We start from the raw sequence: 23013 nt of genomic DNA, 5'->3' as shown, positions 1-23013 counted from the left end.
GATGATGAGTCAGTGGGAGGAAGATCAGCAGATTCATGAGGGAAGCAGAGGGGAGACCCGGTATCTGCGCAGCATGACGCAGTTTCTGACAGACAGACAGACAGACAGGCAGAGAGAGAGGGAGAGAGAGACAGAGAGACAGACAGACAGACAGACGGAGGGACAGACAGGCAGAGAGAGAGAGAGAGAGAGACAGAGGGACAGACAGACAGGCAGAGAGACAGACAGATCGGAAGAGAGACAGACAGACAGACAGATAGATAGACAGAGAGAAAGACAGACAGAGAGACAGACAGGCAGAGAGAGAGACAGAAAAATGAACATTCTAATGACAACAATAAGTAATTCACAGATGAATGACATGATTTAGAGATTAGTGAGTTCATCCAAGATTTATAAACAGATGTGTGTGTGTGCGTGTGTGTGTGTCTCTGTGTGTGTGTCTCTGTGTGTGTGTATGTATGTCTGTGCGCGTGTGTGTGTGTGTCTCTGTGTGTCTGTGTGTGTGCCTGTGTGTGTGTGTGTGTGTCTGTGTGTGTGCATGTAGGTGTGTGTGTGTGTATAACTGCCTGTGTGTGTGTGTGTGTGTGTATGTGTGTGTGTCTGTGTGTGTGTGTGTGTGTGTGTGTGTGTGTGTGTGTGTGTGTGTCAGGCTTGTGTACAATTCAGAATTGAATTGAGAATGACTCAATTCTTGAATTGGAATTTATGTCAAAAACAGGATCTAGAATTACAATTCAAATTTGAATTAAAGGAAGCAGAATTGCAATTCAATAAAATAATTAATATACATAATTTAAATGAAGTGTTTAACAATGAAGCTTTACAGTATATGACACATATGATTACATTACATATTCTATAAATGATGATAGTTTGACCTACTTGTACAGTTTACATAACAGGACATGTTAGCAATGAATGTTAAAAGCTCTGGTCACAGAACTAAGAGTTCAGTTTGATTTAAAAGGGCTTCATGTGTTACATTACTCAGTTACAGCCAGATGTGATTATATCATATTATATCATATTATATTATGGCATTACTTGGTAACACTGGATATCATATGGGTTTAAAAGCATGCCAGCACACTTTTTACTTATTGTTAATCAAGAAAACTATTCTTGTCAATTGTGGAAATAATATAAATATTTGTTCTCTTAAAGAAAGATCTATATTTTGGAACAGAATGTATGCAGGGTTATTAAATTATGTTATTTAATTAAGAAATTAATGTAGGCCTAATTGTTTTTAGTTGTATTACTGAGGTAAAATGTGTAATTCAATTAGTTACTAATGCATTGATAAAGTAATCCAAACCACATTTATAATGGGTCATTTATAACAGTAATTACATTCCAAAGTAACCTTCCTGTTGTGGGACTGTCTGGAATTTCTTTGAATTGCCATGAATTTAATTCCACTTCCTGTCACTCCAATTCATCTTCCTGTGGGGCGGAGTCAATTCAATTCAAATTCAAATTCATTAATGGAGGCCAATTCTGAAATTCTGAATTTTGCACAAGCCTGGTGTGTGTGTGTGTCTGTGTGTGTTTCACACATACACACAGACACACACACACACACACACACACACACACAAACACACGTTTTGGATCATACTGGTTTAATTTCTACGGGACCTTTGAGTGTAATTATTATTATTATTATTATTAACAGACTTCTCTTCCTATGCTGGGAACTGGCTACGCTATAACAAGTAAAAGCATTAAATAAAATACATTATAAAGAAATATGAAAGCTAAACTGTGTTTCAGACGGCGGAGGAGATCGATCAGCTGACTGTTGATGAAGACCTGAACGACATCGAGAGAGCCGTCTACCTGCTCAGGTAAGACTGGTCCCGTTGGTTCTGGTCCGTAGTCTGGGAAAACCCTGACGAGCTTCTGGCTAATGTGTTTTATGAATAATTTCCTTTACATAAATTAAGAAATTTCCACCATAAATTAATGAAGAAAAAGCACAAATTGTTGCAGAAAATGATCAACAGAATGCATAAAAATGTTACCCTTGTGAGACCATCCTGATCTGGCGAGCTCCAGTTTTCCACTCGCAGATCAGTCTGGCATCTTGAGATAGAGAAAATTTGGAGCCGTTCGCCAAACAACCGACCAATCAGCGTTGGTTTTGAGGCGGGTTTAGGTGGTGATAGACAGATGGTTTATCCAATCAGCTAACCAGTATTTTCAGCCAGCGGTAGCCCTAATTCTGTTAGCTGCTCGCTAATGCTTTTTTCTCTTGGATCCTTCTTTTGGAATATGGACCGGGAACCTGAAATGGGGCCTTTTATTCCTAAATTCTCGTTACACAAACGGCAAATATCATTACCAACATGCTCCTAGCTTGCAGCAGCAGCAGGGGTAGCCTGGCTTGTGGTTGTATTTTCATACGCTTCGTTGATCTGATTGGTTGATTTGGCGCGTCTATCACCAACTATAAGTGGTGATAGACAGATGGTTTATCCAATCAGCTAACCAGGATTTTCGCCCCTTCCCAAAAGTTCTCCAACGGAAAGTTCCCAGATGGATATGCCGAGCTAATGCGAAGCAATCCATCTGGCGGAGTCAAGTTATAAAAATGTGCGTTTGCCAAACACAAAAGTGGAGCTGTGAACCCCCCCACTGTTGAACCCAAAGTTGGGCCCTTGCAGCAGTAGTTGGGGGTTCAGTTCTCCCAGAATAGGTGACTGTGAGCCGGGTACAGAGCCACGAGCTGCCGGTTGTTTCGGCAGACATTGCGGTTAACTTTATGCACCAAAACAACTAGTTAAAGGTAAAGTGATTATATACTTTTAGGTAAATTCAGAGAATATCTCCTCACGGTCATATAGCTCTCTTTCTTATGTGTACGCTGAAAAACAATCCGGTGTTAATACAGCATGTGAGTGTGCCAGCCAGTAGTTATCTGTCCCTGAGTTTGGGGGAGGAGCTTCTGAAGGGGAGCTGTTTGGGGGAGGAGCTTCTGAAGGGGAGCTGCTTGGGGGGCGGAGCTTCTGAAGGGGAGCTGTTTGGGGGAGGAGCTTCTGAAGGGGAGCTGTTTGGGGGAGGAGCTTCTGAAGGGGAGCTGCTTGGGGGGCGGAGCTTCTGAAGGGGAGCTGTTTGGGGGCAGAGCTTCTGAAGGGGAGCTGTTTGGGGGAGGAGCTTCTGGAGGGGAGCTGTTTGGGGGAGGAGCTTCTGGAGGGGAGCTGTTTGGGGGAGGAGCTTCTGAAGGGACTGTTTGGGGGAGGAGCTTCTGAAGGGGAGCTGTTTGGGGGAGGAGCTTCTGAAGGGGAGCTGTTTGGGGGCGGTGCTTCTGAAGGGGAGCTGTTTGGGGGAGGAGCTTCTGAAGGGGAGCTGTTTGGGGGCGGTGCTTCTGATGGGGAGCTGTTTGGGGGAGGAGCGTGGGTTTTGTGGGGGGTTTTGGGGGGGTTGGGTTGTGGGGGGGGGTTGTGTGGGGGGGGGGGGGGGGAGGGGGGGGGGTGTGGGGGGAGGGGGGGGGGGTGTGGGGGGGGGGGGGGAAGGGGGGGTTTTTCTCCCGAGTTTCTCCCTACACCAATCCAGTGTTGTTTAAGGTTGCTATGGCTCTGTGCTAAGCTACACGCTTAGCTGTTGTGTTTCCTGTTGATGTATTTCCTGTTGATGTGTTTCCTGTTGATGTATTTCCTGTTGATGTATTTCCTGTTGATGTGTTTCCTGTTGATGTATTTCCTGTTGATGTGTTTTCTGTTGATGTTTTTCCTGTTGATGTGTTTCCTGTTTCCTGTCAGCGTGGGTCAGGAGGTGCAGAGAGCGAGCGTCATCAGTAACCTGCCGAGCCTCGTCCGCCAGAATCCAGCTGAGACCTTCCGCCGGGTCGTCCCAAAGGTCCGGGTATGTACCCCTGCTGTCAGTCCAGTTAACCTGTGGTAACAGGTAACAGGTGTGTCATCCAGGTAACCTGTGGTTACAGGTAACAGGTGTGTCATCCAGGTAACCTGTGGTAAAAGGTTTGTCATCCAGGTAACCTGTGGTAAAAGGTTTGTCATCCAGGTAACCTGTGGTAAAAGGTTTGTCATCCAGGTAACCTGTGGTAGCAGGTAACAGGTGTGTCATCCAGGTAACCTGTGGTAGCAGGTAACAGGTGTGTCATCCAGGTAACCTGTGGTAGCAGGTAACAGGTGTGTCACCCAGGTAACCTGTGCTGTCTGACCCGACTCAGGAGGTCCTGAACGGAGCCGGAGCAGACATCCAGCTGGCGGCGGCCGCATCGTTCCTCACCATCCTGCAGGATGACATCATCCTGATCCACACCCACACCTTCTCCATCCTGAAGACCGTCCTGCTGCACCTGAACCACCGAGACACAGGTAACATCTCAACCAACCGTCCTGCTGCACCTGAACCACCGAGACACAGGTAACGTCTCAATCAAGTTTCATACTAATCAAAAGAACTGAGTGGTGATGGAGCACTGAATGTGACACATGCCTTTGGTGTGGGAGATCTGGGTCCGAACTATAACTTTGCAAATATAAATGTAATAGTTTCAGTACCATCATCAGGTAAAATGGTCTAGTACCAGTCACACGCTGACATTGGCGTGTGTGTGTGTGTGTGTGGTGTGTGTGTGTGTGTGTGTGTGTGTGTGTGTGTGTGTGTGTGTGTGTGTGTGTGTGTGTGTGTGTCCGTGCTCGTGTCCGACAGTGGTGAGCAGTGCCTGGTTGGAGACTCTGCTGTGGGCCATCAGCGCCCTGCCCAAAGAGACCATCAAACAGGAGGTACTGGGATCTTTACACAGGACGTACTGGGATTACTGGGATCTTTACACAGGACGTACTGGGATTACTGGGATCTTTACACAGGACGTACTGGGATTACTGGGATCTTTACACAGTGTGAATTCTGCAGATTTCCTTTCGGATCACAGCTGAAATCTGTAAACAAATCAGATTCCATCTGGCACTTCTGATTATTTATCAGTTAAAAGTGTAATTCTATGATATTTTCTCATTTATCGTATTGCATTACTGTTTGGGGTCAGGCCAATCAAACAACAATTACACCCATTAGATCATTATATAAACAGGCATTAAAAGTAATGGACCAGAAACCTGTAAGATGGCACCACTGCCTCATTTTAAGGAAGCATAATATATTGAGTTTTGACAGTTTTGTAAATTATTCATTTCTAAAATTAATTTCTTAGTGTGTGAATAACCTTGCACCAGAAATATGTTGTCAACTAGTAGTGAAACAAAAGAGCGGAATAAGAACTAGAGGCACAATAAGTGGTAACTGTATAGCGGCAAAACGTAGAACAACATTTGGTGAGACATCATTTTCAGTAAGAGGCATAAAATTGTGGAACGCTTTACCATTAGAAATTAAAACACTGACAGAACTCAAGGTTTTTAATACACATTTAAAGCAATGGCTGAAACTGAAACAACTCTGTGAACACTGACTATACAAGATATAAGACAATTCATACAAACATAATGTTGCATATGCTAGCATGCATAGACATATGCATACTTTTTTGTTCTTGTATTGTTAAATGTGTCTAAACTCTGTTTTATAGTGATTTTTACATTCATTTAAGTTCATATTTTATTTCATGCATGGGATGTATTTATTGTATTATTTTAATAGTTACAAATTTTATATTAATACTTTATAATTTCTGTTTTAATTTTAAAAGCCTAACCAGGGACAGGGGTTGCAAATTAGTCATGGCTATAAACCTGTATGCATGGCATCTACTTTGTATTCTTTATAAAGCAATGTTCTATGCATTTGTCCCTGCCAAATAAACATTAAATAAAATAATAAATAAATAACTTTATACCAATCAGTCTGGGCAACTCTACATTTCTACATCACTGTCTGTCTGTCTGTCTGTCTGTCTGCCTGTCTGTCTGTCTGTCTGTCTGTCTGTCTGTCTGTCTGTCTGCCTGTCTGCCTGCCTGTCTGTTTGCAGGTGCTGAACCCTCTCATCTACCAGTCCCAGCTGTCTCACTCTCTTCAGGCTCGTCTGGCCAGCTGTCGGATTTTGGGGAAAGTCGCTTGCAAGTTCGACTCCCACATGTGAGCTATGACACCGAGTACATACTGCACCATTCTTTATGCTATGCTAAACTAGCTGTCATACGAGGATACTACACTAGAGCTGCAGAGATTAATGGATTAGCTGAAGTGTGGTGAGCATCGTGTGGCTGCCTTACTATCAGGGGTTGAGACTGAGACTTTGAGGGGTTTAGACTGAGACTTTGAGGGGTTTAGACTGAGACTTTTAGGGGTTTAGACTGAGACTTTGAGGGGTTTAGACTGAGACTTTGAGGGGTTTAGACCGAGACTTTGAGGGGTTGAGACCGAGACTTTGAGGGGTTTAGACCGAGACTTTGAGGGGTTTAGACTGAGACTTTGAGGGGTTTAGACCGAGACTTTGAGGGGTTTAGACTGAGACTTTGAGGGGTTTAGACCGAGACTTTGAGGGGTTTAGACCGAGACTTTGAGGGGTTTAGACCGAGACTTTGAGGGGTTTAGACTGAGACTTTGAGGGGTTTAGACCGAGACTTTGAGGGATTGAGACAAAGACTTTGAGGAGTCGAGACAAAGACTTTGAGGGATTGAGACCAAGACCAAGACCAGACCAGACCAGTGCCAGACAGGTAGAGCTTCTTCTCCTATCTCCTGCATTTACTTTGTTGGGAGTGCGTGTTAAAGGGTCTGGGAGAAGTGATTAACAGTAACAAATTCCATTAGAAATGAATCAAGTTATTAGTTGCGTTTGAAGCAGGACGTTTTACATCCAATCACAGTAATGCACAGGCAATTTAGTGGAATCCTTTCAGTCCTCTTCATCCGAGACGAGACTGAGACCTTCAGATGGTGTTCTAGAGTCTAGAGGACTACAACAGGTGTGTTGTTGACATGCTGATCTGGTCTGACACTAACAGCTGTGTTTCCTGTGTGTCAGAGTGAAGAAGGAGCTGCTGCCGTTGGCTCGGTCTTTATGTCAGGACGAGGACTTGGAGGTCCGAGCCTGTATGGGCCGTCAGCTGGAGAGCATCGCCAGAGCCAGCGGGTAAAGTTCACCAAACGCTAACCAGACATCCCGACAGAGACACGCTAACCATAACCCGCCAAAGCCAGCATGTAAAGTTCACCAAACACTAACCAGACAACCCGACAGAGACACGCTAACCATAACCCGCCAAAGCCAGCATGTAAAGTTCACCAAACCCTAACCAGACATCCCGACAGAGACACACTAACCGTAACCCGCCAGAGCCAGCATGTAAAGTTCACCAAACCCTAACCAGACATCCCGACAGAGACACGCTAACCATAACCCGCCAGAGCCAGCATGTAAAGTTCACCAAACCCTAACCAGACATCCCGACAGAGACACAGTAACTGTTACAGTTTGTGTGTCTCGGTCCCTTTAGGGTGGATGACACCCGGACGGAGCTGCTTCCTGAACTGGTGGAGCTGGCCGGAGACGAGGAGAGCAGCGTCCGGCTCGCCGCCTTCGACACCGTCATCAACCTGCTGGAGATGATGGACAGCGGTAAGTCGCCCAGCAGCGCTGTTTCCTGAACGGTGTTTCCTGAATGGTATTTCCTGAACGCTGTTTCCTGAACGCTGTTTCCTGAACGCTGTTTTCTGACCGCTGTTTCTTGAACGCTGTTTCCTGAACGGTGCTTCTTGAACGCGGTTTTCTGACCGCTGTTTCTTGAACAGTGCTTCTTGAACGGTGTTTCTTGAATGCTGTTTCTTGAACGCTGTTTCCTGAACGGTGCTTCTTGAACGCCAGTTCAGAGCAAAGATTCTTGTTAAGACGAGTTTAAACTAATCTCCTTGCAAGTCTCCGGTCTGCAGCGTTCGGAAAGCTACCAGTTTCCACCAATAAATCATCTGCATAGAAACCACTCTCTGGACTTCCTAACCCTCGTTGTGAATCTTTGGTCTGAATTGGGCTTTCGACTGTGAAGTTAAAATGAACAGAAACAGATCATGGACTTATAGCTTCCTCCTCGCTCTCAGATGACAAACTCCACATCGTGGTTCCCATGGTGATGGCGGCGTGCGAGGTGTCGTCGCAGGCGGACGAAGCCGTTGTGGCGTCTCTGTCGTTCCAGTTTGGGAAGCTGTGCAGCGGACTGGCAGGTGAGACTCAGCGCTAATGTCACACAATTCATACTTTGCAGTGATTACCATGGATACCTGGCGGGCAAGAAACGCCGATAGAATGGCGATGAACAATCAATACATATACAGTGGAACAGTGGCCAGCCACGGGAATTGCAGCCTTGCAGATTTCCAATACTACAATCAATCAACTATCTAGACCATATGTCACTCGGAACTTGCGATCCATATACAGCACCCGCTGATGTTTTCATTGCTTTGAAGCTGGCAAAGTCTTTACCAGACTTGGAGATTGGAGATATTTACTATATATATATATATATATATATATATATATATATATATATATATATATACTATATATATTTGTAAACATTGTTGCAATGCCTCTTCTTATCTGTCTTGTTTTAACTAGTCTTTTGCTGACACCGGTGTTAAATTTCACAGTAGGCTTTCAGCCAACAAATTGATTCTTGAGCAAATTCACTCCTCTAACAAATATACGTTGTAGAATGACGTTCTTGCCCGCCAGCCAGTAGTTGTGACGTCATGTGCAAAGTATGAATAGAAACAGTAGAGACAAGATTAGAAACTGTGGGTTAGGGTTAGTGTCTCCACACAGTGAGAAGGTGGCACTGTTAGTGTCTCTACACAGTGAGAAGGTGGCACTGTTAGTGTCTCCACACAGTAAGAAGGTGGCACGGTTAGGGTCTCCACACAGTAAGAAGTTGGCACGGTTACGGTCTCTACACAGTGAGGAGGTGGCACTGTTAGTGTCTCTACACAATGAGAAGGTAGCACTGTTAGTGTCTCTACACAATGAGAAGGTGGCACTGTTAGTGTCTCTACACAATGAGAAGGTGGCACTTTTAGTGTCTCTACACAGTAAGAAGGCTCCCTGTCTGATCTGGACTCTGTGTTTCAGGCTCCCTTTCTGATCTGGACTCTGTGTTTCAGGCTCCCTGTCTGATCTGGACTCTGTGTTTCAGGCTCCCTGTCTGATCTGGACTCTGTGTTTCAGGCTCCCTGTCTGATGTGGACTCTGTGTTTCAGGCTCCTTGTCCGAGGAGCAGAAGGCCCGGTTGCTGCAGAGGTTTAAGGTTCTGTGTGTCACCGGTCTGCAGACAGAAGGAAACCAGACTGACGGCAACGAGCCAACGCTGATCCACAACGAGGCGATCCTGATCCACAACGAGGCGATCCTGATCCGCTGCAACTGCTGCTACAACCTGCCGGTACACACAAACATTCAGTTACAACCTGCCGGTACACACAAACCCTCAGAGTTACAATAACCTGCCGGTACACACAAACACTCAGAGTTACAACAACCTGCTGGTACACACAAACACTCAGAGTTACAACAACCTGCTGGTACACACAAACCCTCAGAGTTACAACAACCTGCCGGTACACACAAACCCTCAGAGTTACAACAACCTGCTGGTACACACAAACACTCAGAGTTACAACCTGCCGGTACACACAAACACTCAGAGTTACAACCTGCCGGTACACACAAACACTCAGAGTTACAACCTGCTGGTACACACAAACCCTCAGATTTACAACAACCTGCCGGTACACACAAACCCTCAGAGTTACAACAACCTGCCGGTACACACAAACCCTCAGAGTTACAACAACCTGCTGGTACACACAAACACTCAGAGTTACAACCTGCCGGTACACACAAACACTCAGAGTTACAACCTGCCGGTACACACAAACACTCAGAGTTACAACCTGCCGGTACACACAAACACTCAGAGTTACAACCTGCCGATACACACAAACCCTCAGATTTACAACAACCTGCCGGTACACACAAACCCTCAGATTTACAACAACCTGCCGGTACACACAAACCCTCAGATTTACAACAACCTGCCGGTACACACAAACCCTCAGAGTTACAACAACCTGCCGGTACACACAAACCCTCAGAGTTACAACCTGAACTTTAATCACCTGGGCCCAGGTTTTCAAAAAATGTAATCTGGATCAAATTGATCTGGATTTGGAAATCCCATGTTCTTGTTGACCAGAGACTTAAATGGAGCCAACAGTGTAGCCTGCTGGCTCAGCTAAGAACTACAGGGAGGCCACTAATAGACATTGGTTGTTTTAATTTAACAATTTATAATGTTAAATAACAAAACAAAAACAATACTATCCAATAGTATTATATATATATATATATATATATATATATGAGACATGCTTCATATATGAAGACATGTATATATATCAGCTGTAAACATTGATTTTGTGATCATTCACTTAAAAAAAACTGATTTTATTTGGTTTGAAAATATCCCTTTGAATCCACCCATCTGATTGGATCAGGATAATCCTGTTTTTTTGGATCAAATAGATCCCAAAGTGAGTTCAAAGGGCAGGTTTGATCCAGATCAAATGTAAGATCCCTTTACCTGCTCTGATCTTAGTTCAGAATCCCTCTTTTGCTTTTGGAAATCAGTGATCCGAAATCCCACCGGATTACTCTTGAAAAACTGGGCCCAGTTGGTGGATGTCACTTCCAGCTCGCTCGCTCTCTCGCTCTCTCTTTCTCCCTCTCTCTCTCTCTCTGTCTCTCTCTCTGTCTATGTCTCTCTGTCTGTCTCTCTCTATCTTTCTGTCTCTCTCTCTCTATCTGTCTCTCTCTCTATCTGTCTCTCTCTCTAGGCCATGGTGATGTTTGCAGACTCAGCTCACTTCCTGTCCGAGCTCTACCCATCTTTCTCTAGTCTTTGCTGTGACCCGGAGGTCAGCGTTCGCCGGAGTGCTGCAGCTGGTTTCCACCAGGTCAGATCACAGCTCCAGATCAGAGATCAGAGATCACAGCTCCAGATCCAGATCACAGATCACAGATTTCAGCTTACAAAACACTTGTATAGAAAATACAGTATAAGAATAACAATAAACTTTTAGCTCAGTATAGGAAGTAAACAAAAAGTAAATAAACAGTACATAAACAACGCTACGTTTTGGTTTAAAAAGGATTATCTTCTGCTACGTTTCCCCCTCTCATTCCCCCTGCTCTGGCGTTTTCCCCTCTCATTCCCCCTGCTCTGGCATTTCTGAGCCCCTAAACCGGAGACATTTGGAAACACTTCTGACCTGTTTTGGTTCTGACTCTGCGGGGTTGTGTTTCAGTCTCAACGGCTCCAAACGGAGACCTTTGGCAACACCAACACTGACGCCAACGTTTCTCCTCCTGATTGGGTCTTATCGTCACGACATCTCGTTATCTGAGACTAAAGCTACTAACGTTAGCATGCTAACTACCAGCAGGGGAGGAGTCTCCTGTTTATGTCCAGTATACCAGGATGATGATGAGATATTTGGAGGTTTGGCCGTGTTAGTTTAAACAGAGATTAGTTCTTCTACTGGAGATAAAAAAAACTTGGTGCACCGAGATCACTTTGGATCAAAACTCAAATGTTTAAAAACCAAAACGTAGCGCTGGAGATGTAGTGCTAGCTTAGCAGCAGTTCTAAGCTAGGGCTAGTATATTTAGGGAATTAACTGTTGAGGCATCTGTCTGTAGACGCTCTGACATCCCCATCCTCGGGCTCGGCTTCTCGTTGGGGGAATAACATTTAAAAAGGAAAGATAAAAGACGGAAAGACTCCAGAAGTTGTTCAACTGCTGAATTAAATAAAGTTCTCTGCAGACTTGCAGAATGAAACATGAGTCTATAGTTTGTAAAGCTGACTTCCTGATTGGCTCCTCCCCTTCCTGTCAGGTGGTGAAGCTGCTGGGACCAAATGCCCAGCTGGTCCACAAAGAGCTGCTGTCTCTTCTGCAGGATGATGCTCTGGAGGTACGTCAGCCAATCAGGATGCACGCTGCTGCCTTATAGTCTCAGTCAACAGGTTCTCACACCCATCTCATAAAATACGGACGCTTAGTTAGGTGCTTTTCTTGTTGTTATTGATGCTAAAAGTCTCCTTTAGCACTTTAAGTAGCAACGCGTGGTGGGACTATTATGCCTTTTTTTTCCGGTGGGAGGAAGGGGGGGGGGGGGGGAAAGAAAAGAAAAGAAAAAGAGAAAAAAAAAAAAAAAAAAAAAAAAAAAAAAAAAAAAAAAAAAAAAAAAAAAAAGAAAAAAAAGGGGCGGGAGGGAAAAACACAAAAAAAAAAAAAAAAAAAAAAAAAACACAACAACAAAAAAAAAACAAAAAAAAAAAAAACAACAAAAAAACAACTTCTCACGTAAAGTAAAAAAAGAAGAAGAAAAATATATTGTCTCGTAACAGGGGGCAAGAAAGGGAAAAGACAAGAACAATAATTACAAAAAGGGGTAAATTGAAGGTGTTTGTGGTGGGGTGTGTGTGTGGGTTTGGTTTTATTTGTGGTGGTTTTTGTTTTTGTGGGGGTTTGTATTGTATTTTTTAGCTTTTTGTTTTTTTTTTTGTTTTTGTTTTTTTTAATTATTAAAATTTTTTTTAAAAGGGGTCCCAGCTTCATACTGCCAGCACATACAGATAGTAACACCACACAATGACACATACATTTTCTTCAGAACATTTGTAAGTTTTAGTTTGGTTTGACGTACCGTGACATACCTTGTTGTTGTTGTTGTTGTTGTTGTTGTTGTTGTTGTTGTTGTTGTTGAGGTGTTGGACGCTCTGATGAATCACCTGGAAGAGACTCTGGAGGCAGTTCTGTCCAGAGGAGAGAACCTGGCGCTGGACAACAAGGTGACAAACTAACCTTTAACACCACAGGCCATCCACAGCAAGAACCATAACCATAACTAGAACCATAACTATATACTAGAACTAGAACCATAACCATAACCATAACTAGAACCATAACCATAACTAGAACCATAACTATATACTAGAACCATAACCATAACTAGAACCATAACTATATACTAGAACTACAACTAGAACCATAACCCTAACTAGAACCATAACTATATACTAGAACTAGAACCATAACCCTAACTAGAACCATAACCATAACCATAACTAGAACCATAACTAAATACTAGAACTAGAACCATAACCATAACCATAACTATGTACTATAACTAGAACCATAACCATAACTATATACTATAACTAGTACCATAACTATGTACTTTAACTAGAACCATAACTATGTACTATAACTAGTTAACTATGTGAGCGTCCACGCTGCTAAACGATAACATTCTGCAAACAGCGGAGTCAGACAAACACGCTGCAGCTGATAATAATACTTTAAACACTGATACAGCAGACGTTATGTACCATTACAGTAATGTCTGTAGTAATATCTTACATATTCATGGATTCAGTTACATTTTATGAACCAAATAAGTCTGAGTGGTCCCCGGGCGGTGACACCAGGAACCAGCGGTGCTCAGAGCTCTAGAGAGCCGGCACTTTGATATCATGATAAAAACGGCAGCAGAGAGTCAGTCTGTTGCCTGTCTAATCTTGGTTCTCTTGTGTCCTCTGATTCCTCTACATTGTGCCATGGTTCTCTGGTGGTTCTCCGGTGGTTCCGCGGTGGTTCTGGTCCAGTTCCCGGAGCTGCTGGCGGCGCTGCTGTTAGCCGAGCAGACAGTGGGAGTGTCTCTGCGCTGGCGGCTGCATGAGAAGCTGCTGCAGCGCTACAGCTGTCTGAGCCGACTGCTGCCGGGAGAAACTCTGCACCAGAACTTCTCCCCCCGGATCTTCACCATCCTCACTACCAACGTCAGCTCTGCACCACACACACAACCAGGACCAGGGCCTGACCTTTACCATATAACCACACACACACAACCAGGACCAGGGCATGACCTTTACCATATAACCACACACACACGACCAGGAACAGGGCCTGACCTTTACCATATAACCACACACACACGACCAGGACCAAGGCCTGAACTTTACCGTCTAACCACACACACACAACCAGGACCAGGGCCTGAACTTTACCGTCTAACCACACACACACAACCAGGAACAGGGCCTGACCTTTACCATATAACCACACACACACGACCAGGACCAGGGCCTGAACTTTACCGTCTAACCACACACACACAACCAGGAACAGGGCCTGACCTTTACCATATAACCACACACACGACCAGGACCAGGGCCTGACCTTTACCATATAACCACACACACACGACCAGGACCAGGGCCTGAACTTTACCGTCTAACCACACACACACAACCAGGACCAGGGCCTGACCTTTACCATATAACCACACACACACAACCAGGACCAGGGCCTGACCTTTACCATATAACCACACACACACAACCAGGACCAGGGCCTGACCTTTACCATATAACCACACACACACGACCAGGACCAGGGCCTGACCTTTACCATATAACCACACACACACAACCAGGACCAGGGCCTGACCTTTACCATATAACCACACACACACAACCAGGACCAGGGCCTGACCTTTACCATATAACCACACACACACAACCAGGACCAGGGCCTGACCTTTACCGTCTAACCACACACGACCAGGACCAGGGCCTGACCTTTACCATATAACCACACACACACGACCAGGACCAGGGCCTGACCTTTACCATATAACCACACACACACAACCAGGACCAGGGTCTGACCTTTACCATATAACCACACACACACGACCAGGACCAGGGCCTGACCTTTACCATATAACCACAAACACACAACCAGGACCAGGGCCTGACCTTTACCATATAACCACACACACACAACCAGGACCAGGGCCTGACCTTTACCGTCTAACCACACACAAGACCAGGACCAGGGCCTGACCTTTACCATATAACCACACACACACAACCAGGACCAGGGCCTGACCTTTACCATATAACCACACACACACGACCAGGACCAGGGCCTCAACTTTACCGTATAACCACACACACACAACCAGGACCAGGGCCTCAACTTTACCGTATAACCACACATGACCAGGACCGGGACCTGAACTTTACCGTTTAACCACCATGCTCTTCACCAGCCAGTTTCTTTTTGCCTCATAAAGTTGAAATACAGGAAATGCCCGAGCATCATTCTTGAACTTAAGAACACACATTTATATTTAATATATATATATATATTAAATATAAATGTGTATTCTTAAGTTCAAGAATATATATATATATATATATATATATATATATATATATATATATATATATATATATGTATATACAAAACACTACTAAGAATCACTCAGTTCTCATTTGCTACCCGCCAACGTGGCAGATAGATTGAAAGTTTTACTCCCCAATGGAAAAATTTTAAATTCTGGCATGCTTTCAAGTGATAAAAATAATCAATATTAAATATAAATGCGGTCCAGTAAATGTCAGGCCCTGCACACGACACAACACAGCGAGTTAACGAAGGGAACAGACTAACTAACAGGTGACTTTCCTCCCGGGTGTTGGCATTGTGCAGAAGGTGCTGCCGGTCCAGAAGGAGGCGGCTCGGACGTTCTGCACATTCCTGCGTTACAACCGCAAACAGGAGCAGCGCCAGGAGATGATGGAGCGGCTGATCCAAGGTCAGAACACTCTGCTGCTTCGGTTCAGCGTCAGCGTCCACTAAAAGTCCTGTTTCTGCCACCGACTGGCTCAGATTATTATTATTATTCTAAGTGCCAAATAACTTACATTGTAGCTTGTTGCTGACTAATGACTGCAGTGATCTTAGTTAATACTGGTAGCCTGGGAAAACCCTGATGAACTTCCGGCAAATTTGAGATTTACTCTGCAAGGCCCATTTCCAATTTTTCCAAATCGAGGCACCAATCGTAACCGTTGAGGCCTGCTCTACACGATGATGATAGCGCAGCGACATTGAAGCGTCATCTCCTTCATAGCTCTGATTGGTTGAAGGACTATCCAACTGCGCCCAGAGGCATTTGAGCGGCGTCCATTGGTGACAACCCTTTGGAAATGGGCTGTGAATGAACCTTCCCCAGACCCCCTTTCAGTTACAACTGAGAGGGGGTCTGGTGTCTACCAGGCTATAATACTGGACCAATTTCAGAGATTCCCATCAGCCACTTAGACACAAAAGCATGGACAATAGGGTCCAAAGTGAAGAAAACCAAAGTGACCGTTTGTCTCATGTTTCAGATCTGGCTCAGGGGCGGAGCTACTGGAACCGGCTCAGGTTCCTTGACGTCTGTGAAACAGCCACTGACATTTTCTCCAGAAAATACTTCAACAAACACTTCCTGATCCCAGCGCTGGAGCTGGTCCACGATCCTGTTGCCAACGTCAGGTAACGCTGTCCAACGGCGGAGGTTTAGTGGGGGGGGGCATTATAACCGGGGGGTTCTGGGGTTATATACTGTATATCTCCTGCATCCCCTCCGAAATCTACCCCTCTGGCTCTGTCTGCATTCTGTCCAGTGAGGAGGTTAAAGTCTGTGTCTGTGACTTCACATGTAACACACCTGTCTGTCTGTCTGTCTGTCTACCTGCCTGTCTGTCAGGTACAAGCTGTGCCAGTTGTTGCCCAGACTGCGATCGTCGCTCCGCTTGCCGGCCGACAAACAGCTGCTGCAGAAACTCGACTTCTGCGTCCAGAAACTCCTCTGCAGAGAGAAAGACAAAGACGTGGTGGCTGCCATCCGCAAGGTAACATCATCACTCTGATATTAATATATATAATATCACACTGAGACTGTATTATATTAATATAAACACACTGAGACTGTATTATATTAATATAAACACACTGAGACTGTATTATATTAATATAATGATACTGAGACTGTATTATATTAATATAAACACACTGAGACTGTATTATATCAATATAAACACACTGAGACTGTATTATATTAATATAAATACACTGAGACTGTATTATATTAATATAAACACACTGAGACTGTATTATCTTAATATAATGATACTGAGACTGTATTATATTAATATAAATACACTGAGACTGTATTATATTAATATAATCACACTGAGACTGTATATCATTATAAATACACTGAGACTGTATTATATTAATATAAACACACTGAGATTGTATTATATTAATATAATGATACTCAGACTGTATTATATTAATATAATGATACTGAGACTGTATTATATTAATATGAACACACTGAGACTGTATTATATTAATATAATCATACTGAGACTGTATTATATTAATATAAACACACTGAGACTGTATTATATTAATATAATCACACTGAGACTGTATTATATTAATATAAATACACTGAGACTGTATTATATTAATATAATGATACTGAGACTGTATTATATTAATTTAATCACACTGAGACTGTATTATATTAATATAATGATACTGAGACTGTATTATATTAATATAATCACACTGAGACTGTATTATATTATTATAAACACACTGAGACTGTATTACATTAAACACACTGAGACTGTATTATATTAATATAATGATACTGAGACTGTATTATATTAATATAAACACGCTGACACTGTATTATATTAATATAATCACACTGAGACTGTATTATATTAATATAAACACACTGAGACTGTATTATATTAATATAAACATACTGAGACTGTATTATATTAATATAATCACACTGAGACTGTATTATATTAATATAAACACACTGAGACTGTATTATATTAATATAAACACACTGAGATTGTATTATATTAATATAATCACACTGAGACTGTATTATATTAATATAATCATACTGAGACTGTATTATATTAATATAATCACACTGAGACTGTATTATATTAATATAAACACACTGAGACTGTATTATATTAATATAAACACACTGAGACTGTATTACATTAAACACACTGAGACTGTATTATATTAATATAATCACACTGAGACTGTATTATATTAATATAATGATACTGAGACTGTATTATATTAATATGAACACACTGAGACTGTATTATATTAATATAATCATACTGAGACTGTATTATATTAATATAATCATACTGAGACTGTATTATATTAATATAAACACACTGAGACTGTATGATATTAATATAATCACACTGAGACTGTATTATATTAATATAAATACACTGATACTGTATTATATTAATATAATCACACTGAGACTGTATTATATTATTATAAACACACTGAGACTGTATTACATTAAACACACTGAGACTGTATTATATTAATATAATGATACTGAGACTGTATTATATTAATATAATCACACTGAGACTGTATTATATTATTATAAACACACTGAGACTGTATTACATTAAACACACTGAGACTGTATTATATTAATATAATGATACTGAGACTGTATTACATTAAACACACTGAGACTGTATTATATTAATATAATCACACTGAGACTGTATTATATTAATATAATGATACTGAGACTGTATTATATTAATATAAACACACTGAGACTGTATTATATTAATATAATCATACTGAGACTGTATTATATTAATATAAACACACTGAGACTGTATTATATTAATATAATCACACTGAGACTGTATTATATTAATATAAACACACTGAGACTGTATTATATTAATATAATCACACTACTGTATTATATTAATATAAAACATGGATGTATTATATTAATATAATCACACTGAGACTGTATTATATTAATATAAACACACTGAGACTGTATTATATTATATAACACACTGAGACTGTATTACATTAAACACACTGAGACTGTATTATATTAATATAATCACACTGAGACTGTATTATATTAATATAATGATACTGAGACTGTATTATATTAATATGAACACATGAGACTGTATTATATTAATATAATCATACTGAGACTGTATTATATTAATATAATCATACTGAGACTGTATTATATTAATATAAATTTATTATAATCAATGAGACTGTATTATATTAATATAAATACACTGATACTGTATTATATTAATATAATCACACTGGTATTATATTATTATAAATACACTGAGACTGTATTACATTAACACACTGAGACTGTAATATATTTATAATGATACTACTGTATTATATTAATATAATCACACTGAGACTGTATTATATTATTATAAACACATGAGACTGTATTACATTAAACACACTGAGACTGTATTATATTAATATAATATACTGGGACTGTATTATATTAATATAATCACACTGAGACTGTATTATATTAATATAAACACACTAGACTGTATGATATTATATAATACACTGAGACTGTATTATATTAATATAAATACACTGATACTGTATTATATTAATATAATCACACTGAGACTGTATTATATTATTATAAACACACTGAGACTGTATTACATTAAACACACTGAGACTGTATTATATTAATATAATGATACTGAGACTGTATTATATTAATATAATCACACTGAGACTGTTTTATATTATTATAAACACACTGAGACTGTATTACATTAAACACACTGAGACTGTATTATATTAATATAATGATACTGAGACTGTATTACATTAAACACATGAGACTGTATTATATTAATATAATCACACTGAGACTGTATTATATTAATATAATGATACTGGGACTGTATTATATTAATATAAACACACTGAGCTGTATTATATTATATAATCATACTGAGCTGTATTTATTAATATAAACACACTGAGACTGTATTATATTAATATAATCACACTGAGACTGTATTATATTAATATTACTACTGAGACTGTATTATATTAATATAATCACATGAGACTGTATTATATTAATATAAACACACTGAGATGTATTATATTAATATAATCACACTGAGACTGTATTATATTAATATAATCAACTGAGACTGTATTATATTAATATAATCACATGAGACTGTATTATATTAATATAACACACTGAGGACTTCTACTGTTTAATAAACACATGTGTCCTTCTGTTTTTTATTTTTTCTTTTCCATTTATTATTCCATCCATCTATTCCTATATTTCCATTCGTTTTCCTTTCATTCCTTTCTTTTCCACTTTCTTCTTTTCTTTTTCCCTCTCTTCTTCTTTATCCCCTTTATATTTCTCACTATTGTCTCCCTATTCTCTTTATTATTCCTTTCCTTATTATGTCTTTCCTTTACTTTCTACCTCCATCCCTATTTGTCTCCTTTGTCCCTGTCTCTTATTTCCTACTACTGTCTCTCTACTATTTGTCTCTCTACTATTTATCTCTCCATACTACTCTCTACTGTCTTCTCTCCTGTCTCTCACTTCACTGTTTCTCTACTACTCTCTCACTGTGTCTCTATATTTTACTCTACTGTTGTCTTTTTTTTCTCACATACTGTTCTCTGCTGTTGTACTCTCACTGTTGTCTCTACATACTTCTCCTGTTGTCTCTCTACTCTGTTCTTCCTTCGTTTTATCTCCTGTCTCTCTCTCTTTTCCTTCTCTCGTTGTGTTCCTTTTCTACTGCTGTCTCTACATACTGTTGTCTTTACTTTCTTCTGCTGTCTCTACTCTCTGCTGTCTCTCTACATAGTACTTTCTACATACACTCTCTACTGCTGTCTCTCTACATACTGTTTCTCTCTCTACTGTTGTCTTTCTACATACTACTCTCTCTCTACATACTCTCTACTGCTGTCTCTACAATACTACTCTCTACATACTACTCTCTACTGCTGTCTCTTTGGTACTTTCTACATACTACTCTACTGCTGTCTCTCTACATACTACTCTCTGTTGTCTCTTACATACTACTCTTCTGTTGTCTCTCACATACTCTCTTACTGTTGTCTCTACTACACTACTCTACTGCTGTCTCTCTACATACTACTCTCTACATACTACTCTCTACTGCTGTCTCTCTACATATTACTCTCTACTGTTGTCTCTCTACATACTACTCTCTACTGTTGTCTCTCTACATACTACTCTCTACTGCTGTCTCTTCATACTTTGCATCTTACAGCGCCGTGGTCTAGCTGCTGCTCTGCCATGCGTTCCAGACAGAGGCTAAAGGGGGATTTTTGCGTCAGTATTTTACCAGTTGAGAGTGAAAACGGGTTACTTTATAACCTCTGTGTTCCTCCACTGGGTGTTTTGTGTCTTGGCAGTTTCACAAGAGGCAGGAGAGAGATTTACTGGACCAGAAGAAGGAGAAGGAGGAGACTCTGCTGCTGGAGATGGTGAGTCTCACGCTGATGGATCATCTTCAGTCTGAATCACTTTCTGTTTGGTTTTAACGACGTGTCCTCTGTCGTCAGGAACAGCTGGAGCGCCAGCAGAGTGAAGGGAAAGTCAACTCTGAAAAACACACCGAGAGAAAACGTAAGGTTTACATAAAACGAGTGAAGGTTTAGGTTACTGTACGTGTACCTGTAGGTAGATTTGTTTTGCAGCAACTATGAAAACAGACTATAATCTGTCACAGTCTGATATACACGACACTGGGGTAAGCTGTGGCTCTCCAATCAGCTGACTGGATCATTTAAGTATTTGGTTTAAGGAATTCCTCCCCTTTAAAGATGCGTAAAGGAAAAGAACAGGACTGACTCAATAAACATGGTCTTTATGGTTCGATAAACAATACAAGCACTGTTGACCCTTTTTGCACACAGCTTTACATTTGGCTTCAAAGTAGAGGGCTGCATTGGGATTGGGTCCCGCTGGGTCCTGCAGGACCAACGCAAATCTCACGGGAGTGGGCAGTTTGAACTTCGCTGCGAGCGGGAAAAGGCGGCTAAAAAACACTGCGGGACCAGGATGTAGCCTAGCGACAGGATGGAGTCAATAAATGGTGCTTCAATGGTGGAAGTTCAACAAAGAGCGCTTACCAGAACTATCAAAGCTGGCGCATTTCATTTCATATTTTTGGCAAAGCAGTCTATTTTTATGTGCCGTGTGATGGTGCAAAGTTTTTGATAAAACAAAGTTATTATTATTAATTCAATTTCAATTCAGTTCAATTTTATTTATAGTATCAAATCATAACAAGAGTTATCTCGAGACCCTTTACAGATAGAGTAGGTCTAGACCACACTCTATAATTTATAAAGACCCAACAATTACAGTAATTCCCCCAAGAGCAAGCATTCAGTGCGTCAGTGATGAGGAAAACCTCCCTCTCAGGAAGAAACCTGGGACAGACCCAGGCTCTTGGTAGGAGGTGTCTGACGGGACAGACCCAGGCTCTTGGTAGGCGGTGTCTGACGGTGCCGGTTAATAGCCTATAAAATGCTGGTTTTCTCATGCGGGACGGGAGAAGAAACTAAATCAATGCATGTTTCTCAGAGCTTTGCCGGTGCGGGCAGAAGTGGTCAGAAATTCGGTGGGAGCAGGATGAAGAAAACTCTACTTCAACGTTCAGAAGGAGTGTTTGCTGTGTGTGGGGGTTTGTCTGAATGTTAGTGAAGGAAAAGTTGTATTACTGGTCAGAGTTTATTACTCAGTGTCTTTCTTTGACAGGAAGAGACAGTAAAACCAGTCTATCTGCAACCAAATCCATGTCTGTGTCCTCGGCCGGAGCCACCTTGTCCTCCGGTGAGACCAAAGCAGGAAGGACGAAAAGCTGCAATTGTGTTTGTAGACCTCAAAGTCAAAGTAAACTTTACTATCCCACAAAGGGGAATGTATGTGGTCTTACACATCTCCTCAAAAGAAAACACAACTTTTAACTATCGTCAGTACGGACAAAACAGTACACGATACATACAGAAGACGACACAAAGTTCTGACAAACAACAAGCAATAACAATAAAAATAGTATCCAAAGTGCATAATTCTTAGCAATAAAATGAGAAATTAAAGTGCCAGAGAGTTACATAATTGTGCAATGCTGCAGTTAAAATACCAAAGACAGTTTTTCATTGTGCAGACTGAACCAGATCATGATGTGGACATTAAGAAAATGTTACTGGTGA

General features: G+C 41.3%; 1 protein-coding gene across 1 annotated transcript in view; it reads left to right on the top strand.

Moving 5' to 3' along the window:
• The window catches only part of ppp4r4 (protein phosphatase 4, regulatory subunit 4), a 32091-nt gene that overhangs the window by 1194 nt on the left and 7884 nt on the right, over positions 1 to 23013 (top strand). The window contains exons 2-20 of the mRNA XM_039781395.1: positions 1780 to 1853; positions 3768 to 3870; positions 4199 to 4346; positions 4684 to 4757; positions 5960 to 6066; positions 6959 to 7066; positions 7431 to 7552; positions 8029 to 8151; positions 9187 to 9368; positions 10822 to 10941; positions 11885 to 11962; positions 12759 to 12842; positions 13659 to 13832; positions 15553 to 15658; positions 16236 to 16383; positions 16598 to 16742; positions 21175 to 21279; positions 21358 to 21421; positions 22559 to 22633. Coding sequence (XP_039637329.1) covers positions 1780 to 1853; positions 3768 to 3870; positions 4199 to 4346; positions 4684 to 4757; positions 5960 to 6066; positions 6959 to 7066; positions 7431 to 7552; positions 8029 to 8151; positions 9187 to 9368; positions 10822 to 10941; positions 11885 to 11962; positions 12759 to 12842; positions 13659 to 13832; positions 15553 to 15658; positions 16236 to 16383; positions 16598 to 16742; positions 21175 to 21279; positions 21358 to 21421; positions 22559 to 22633 — 2140 coding nt within the window. The remainder of the gene's footprint in view (positions 1 to 1779; positions 1854 to 3767; positions 3871 to 4198; positions 4347 to 4683; positions 4758 to 5959; positions 6067 to 6958; positions 7067 to 7430; positions 7553 to 8028; positions 8152 to 9186; positions 9369 to 10821; positions 10942 to 11884; positions 11963 to 12758; positions 12843 to 13658; positions 13833 to 15552; positions 15659 to 16235; positions 16384 to 16597; positions 16743 to 21174; positions 21280 to 21357; positions 21422 to 22558; positions 22634 to 23013) is intronic.

The sequence above is a fragment of the Perca fluviatilis genome, chromosome 18, assembly GCF_010015445.1.
Source record: "Perca fluviatilis chromosome 18, GENO_Pfluv_1.0, whole genome shotgun sequence".
NCBI lineage: Eukaryota > Metazoa > Chordata > Actinopteri > Perciformes > Percidae > Perca > Perca fluviatilis.
Note: the sequence above shows the minus strand (reverse complement) of the source record. Positions and strands in the feature narration are given on the sequence as shown.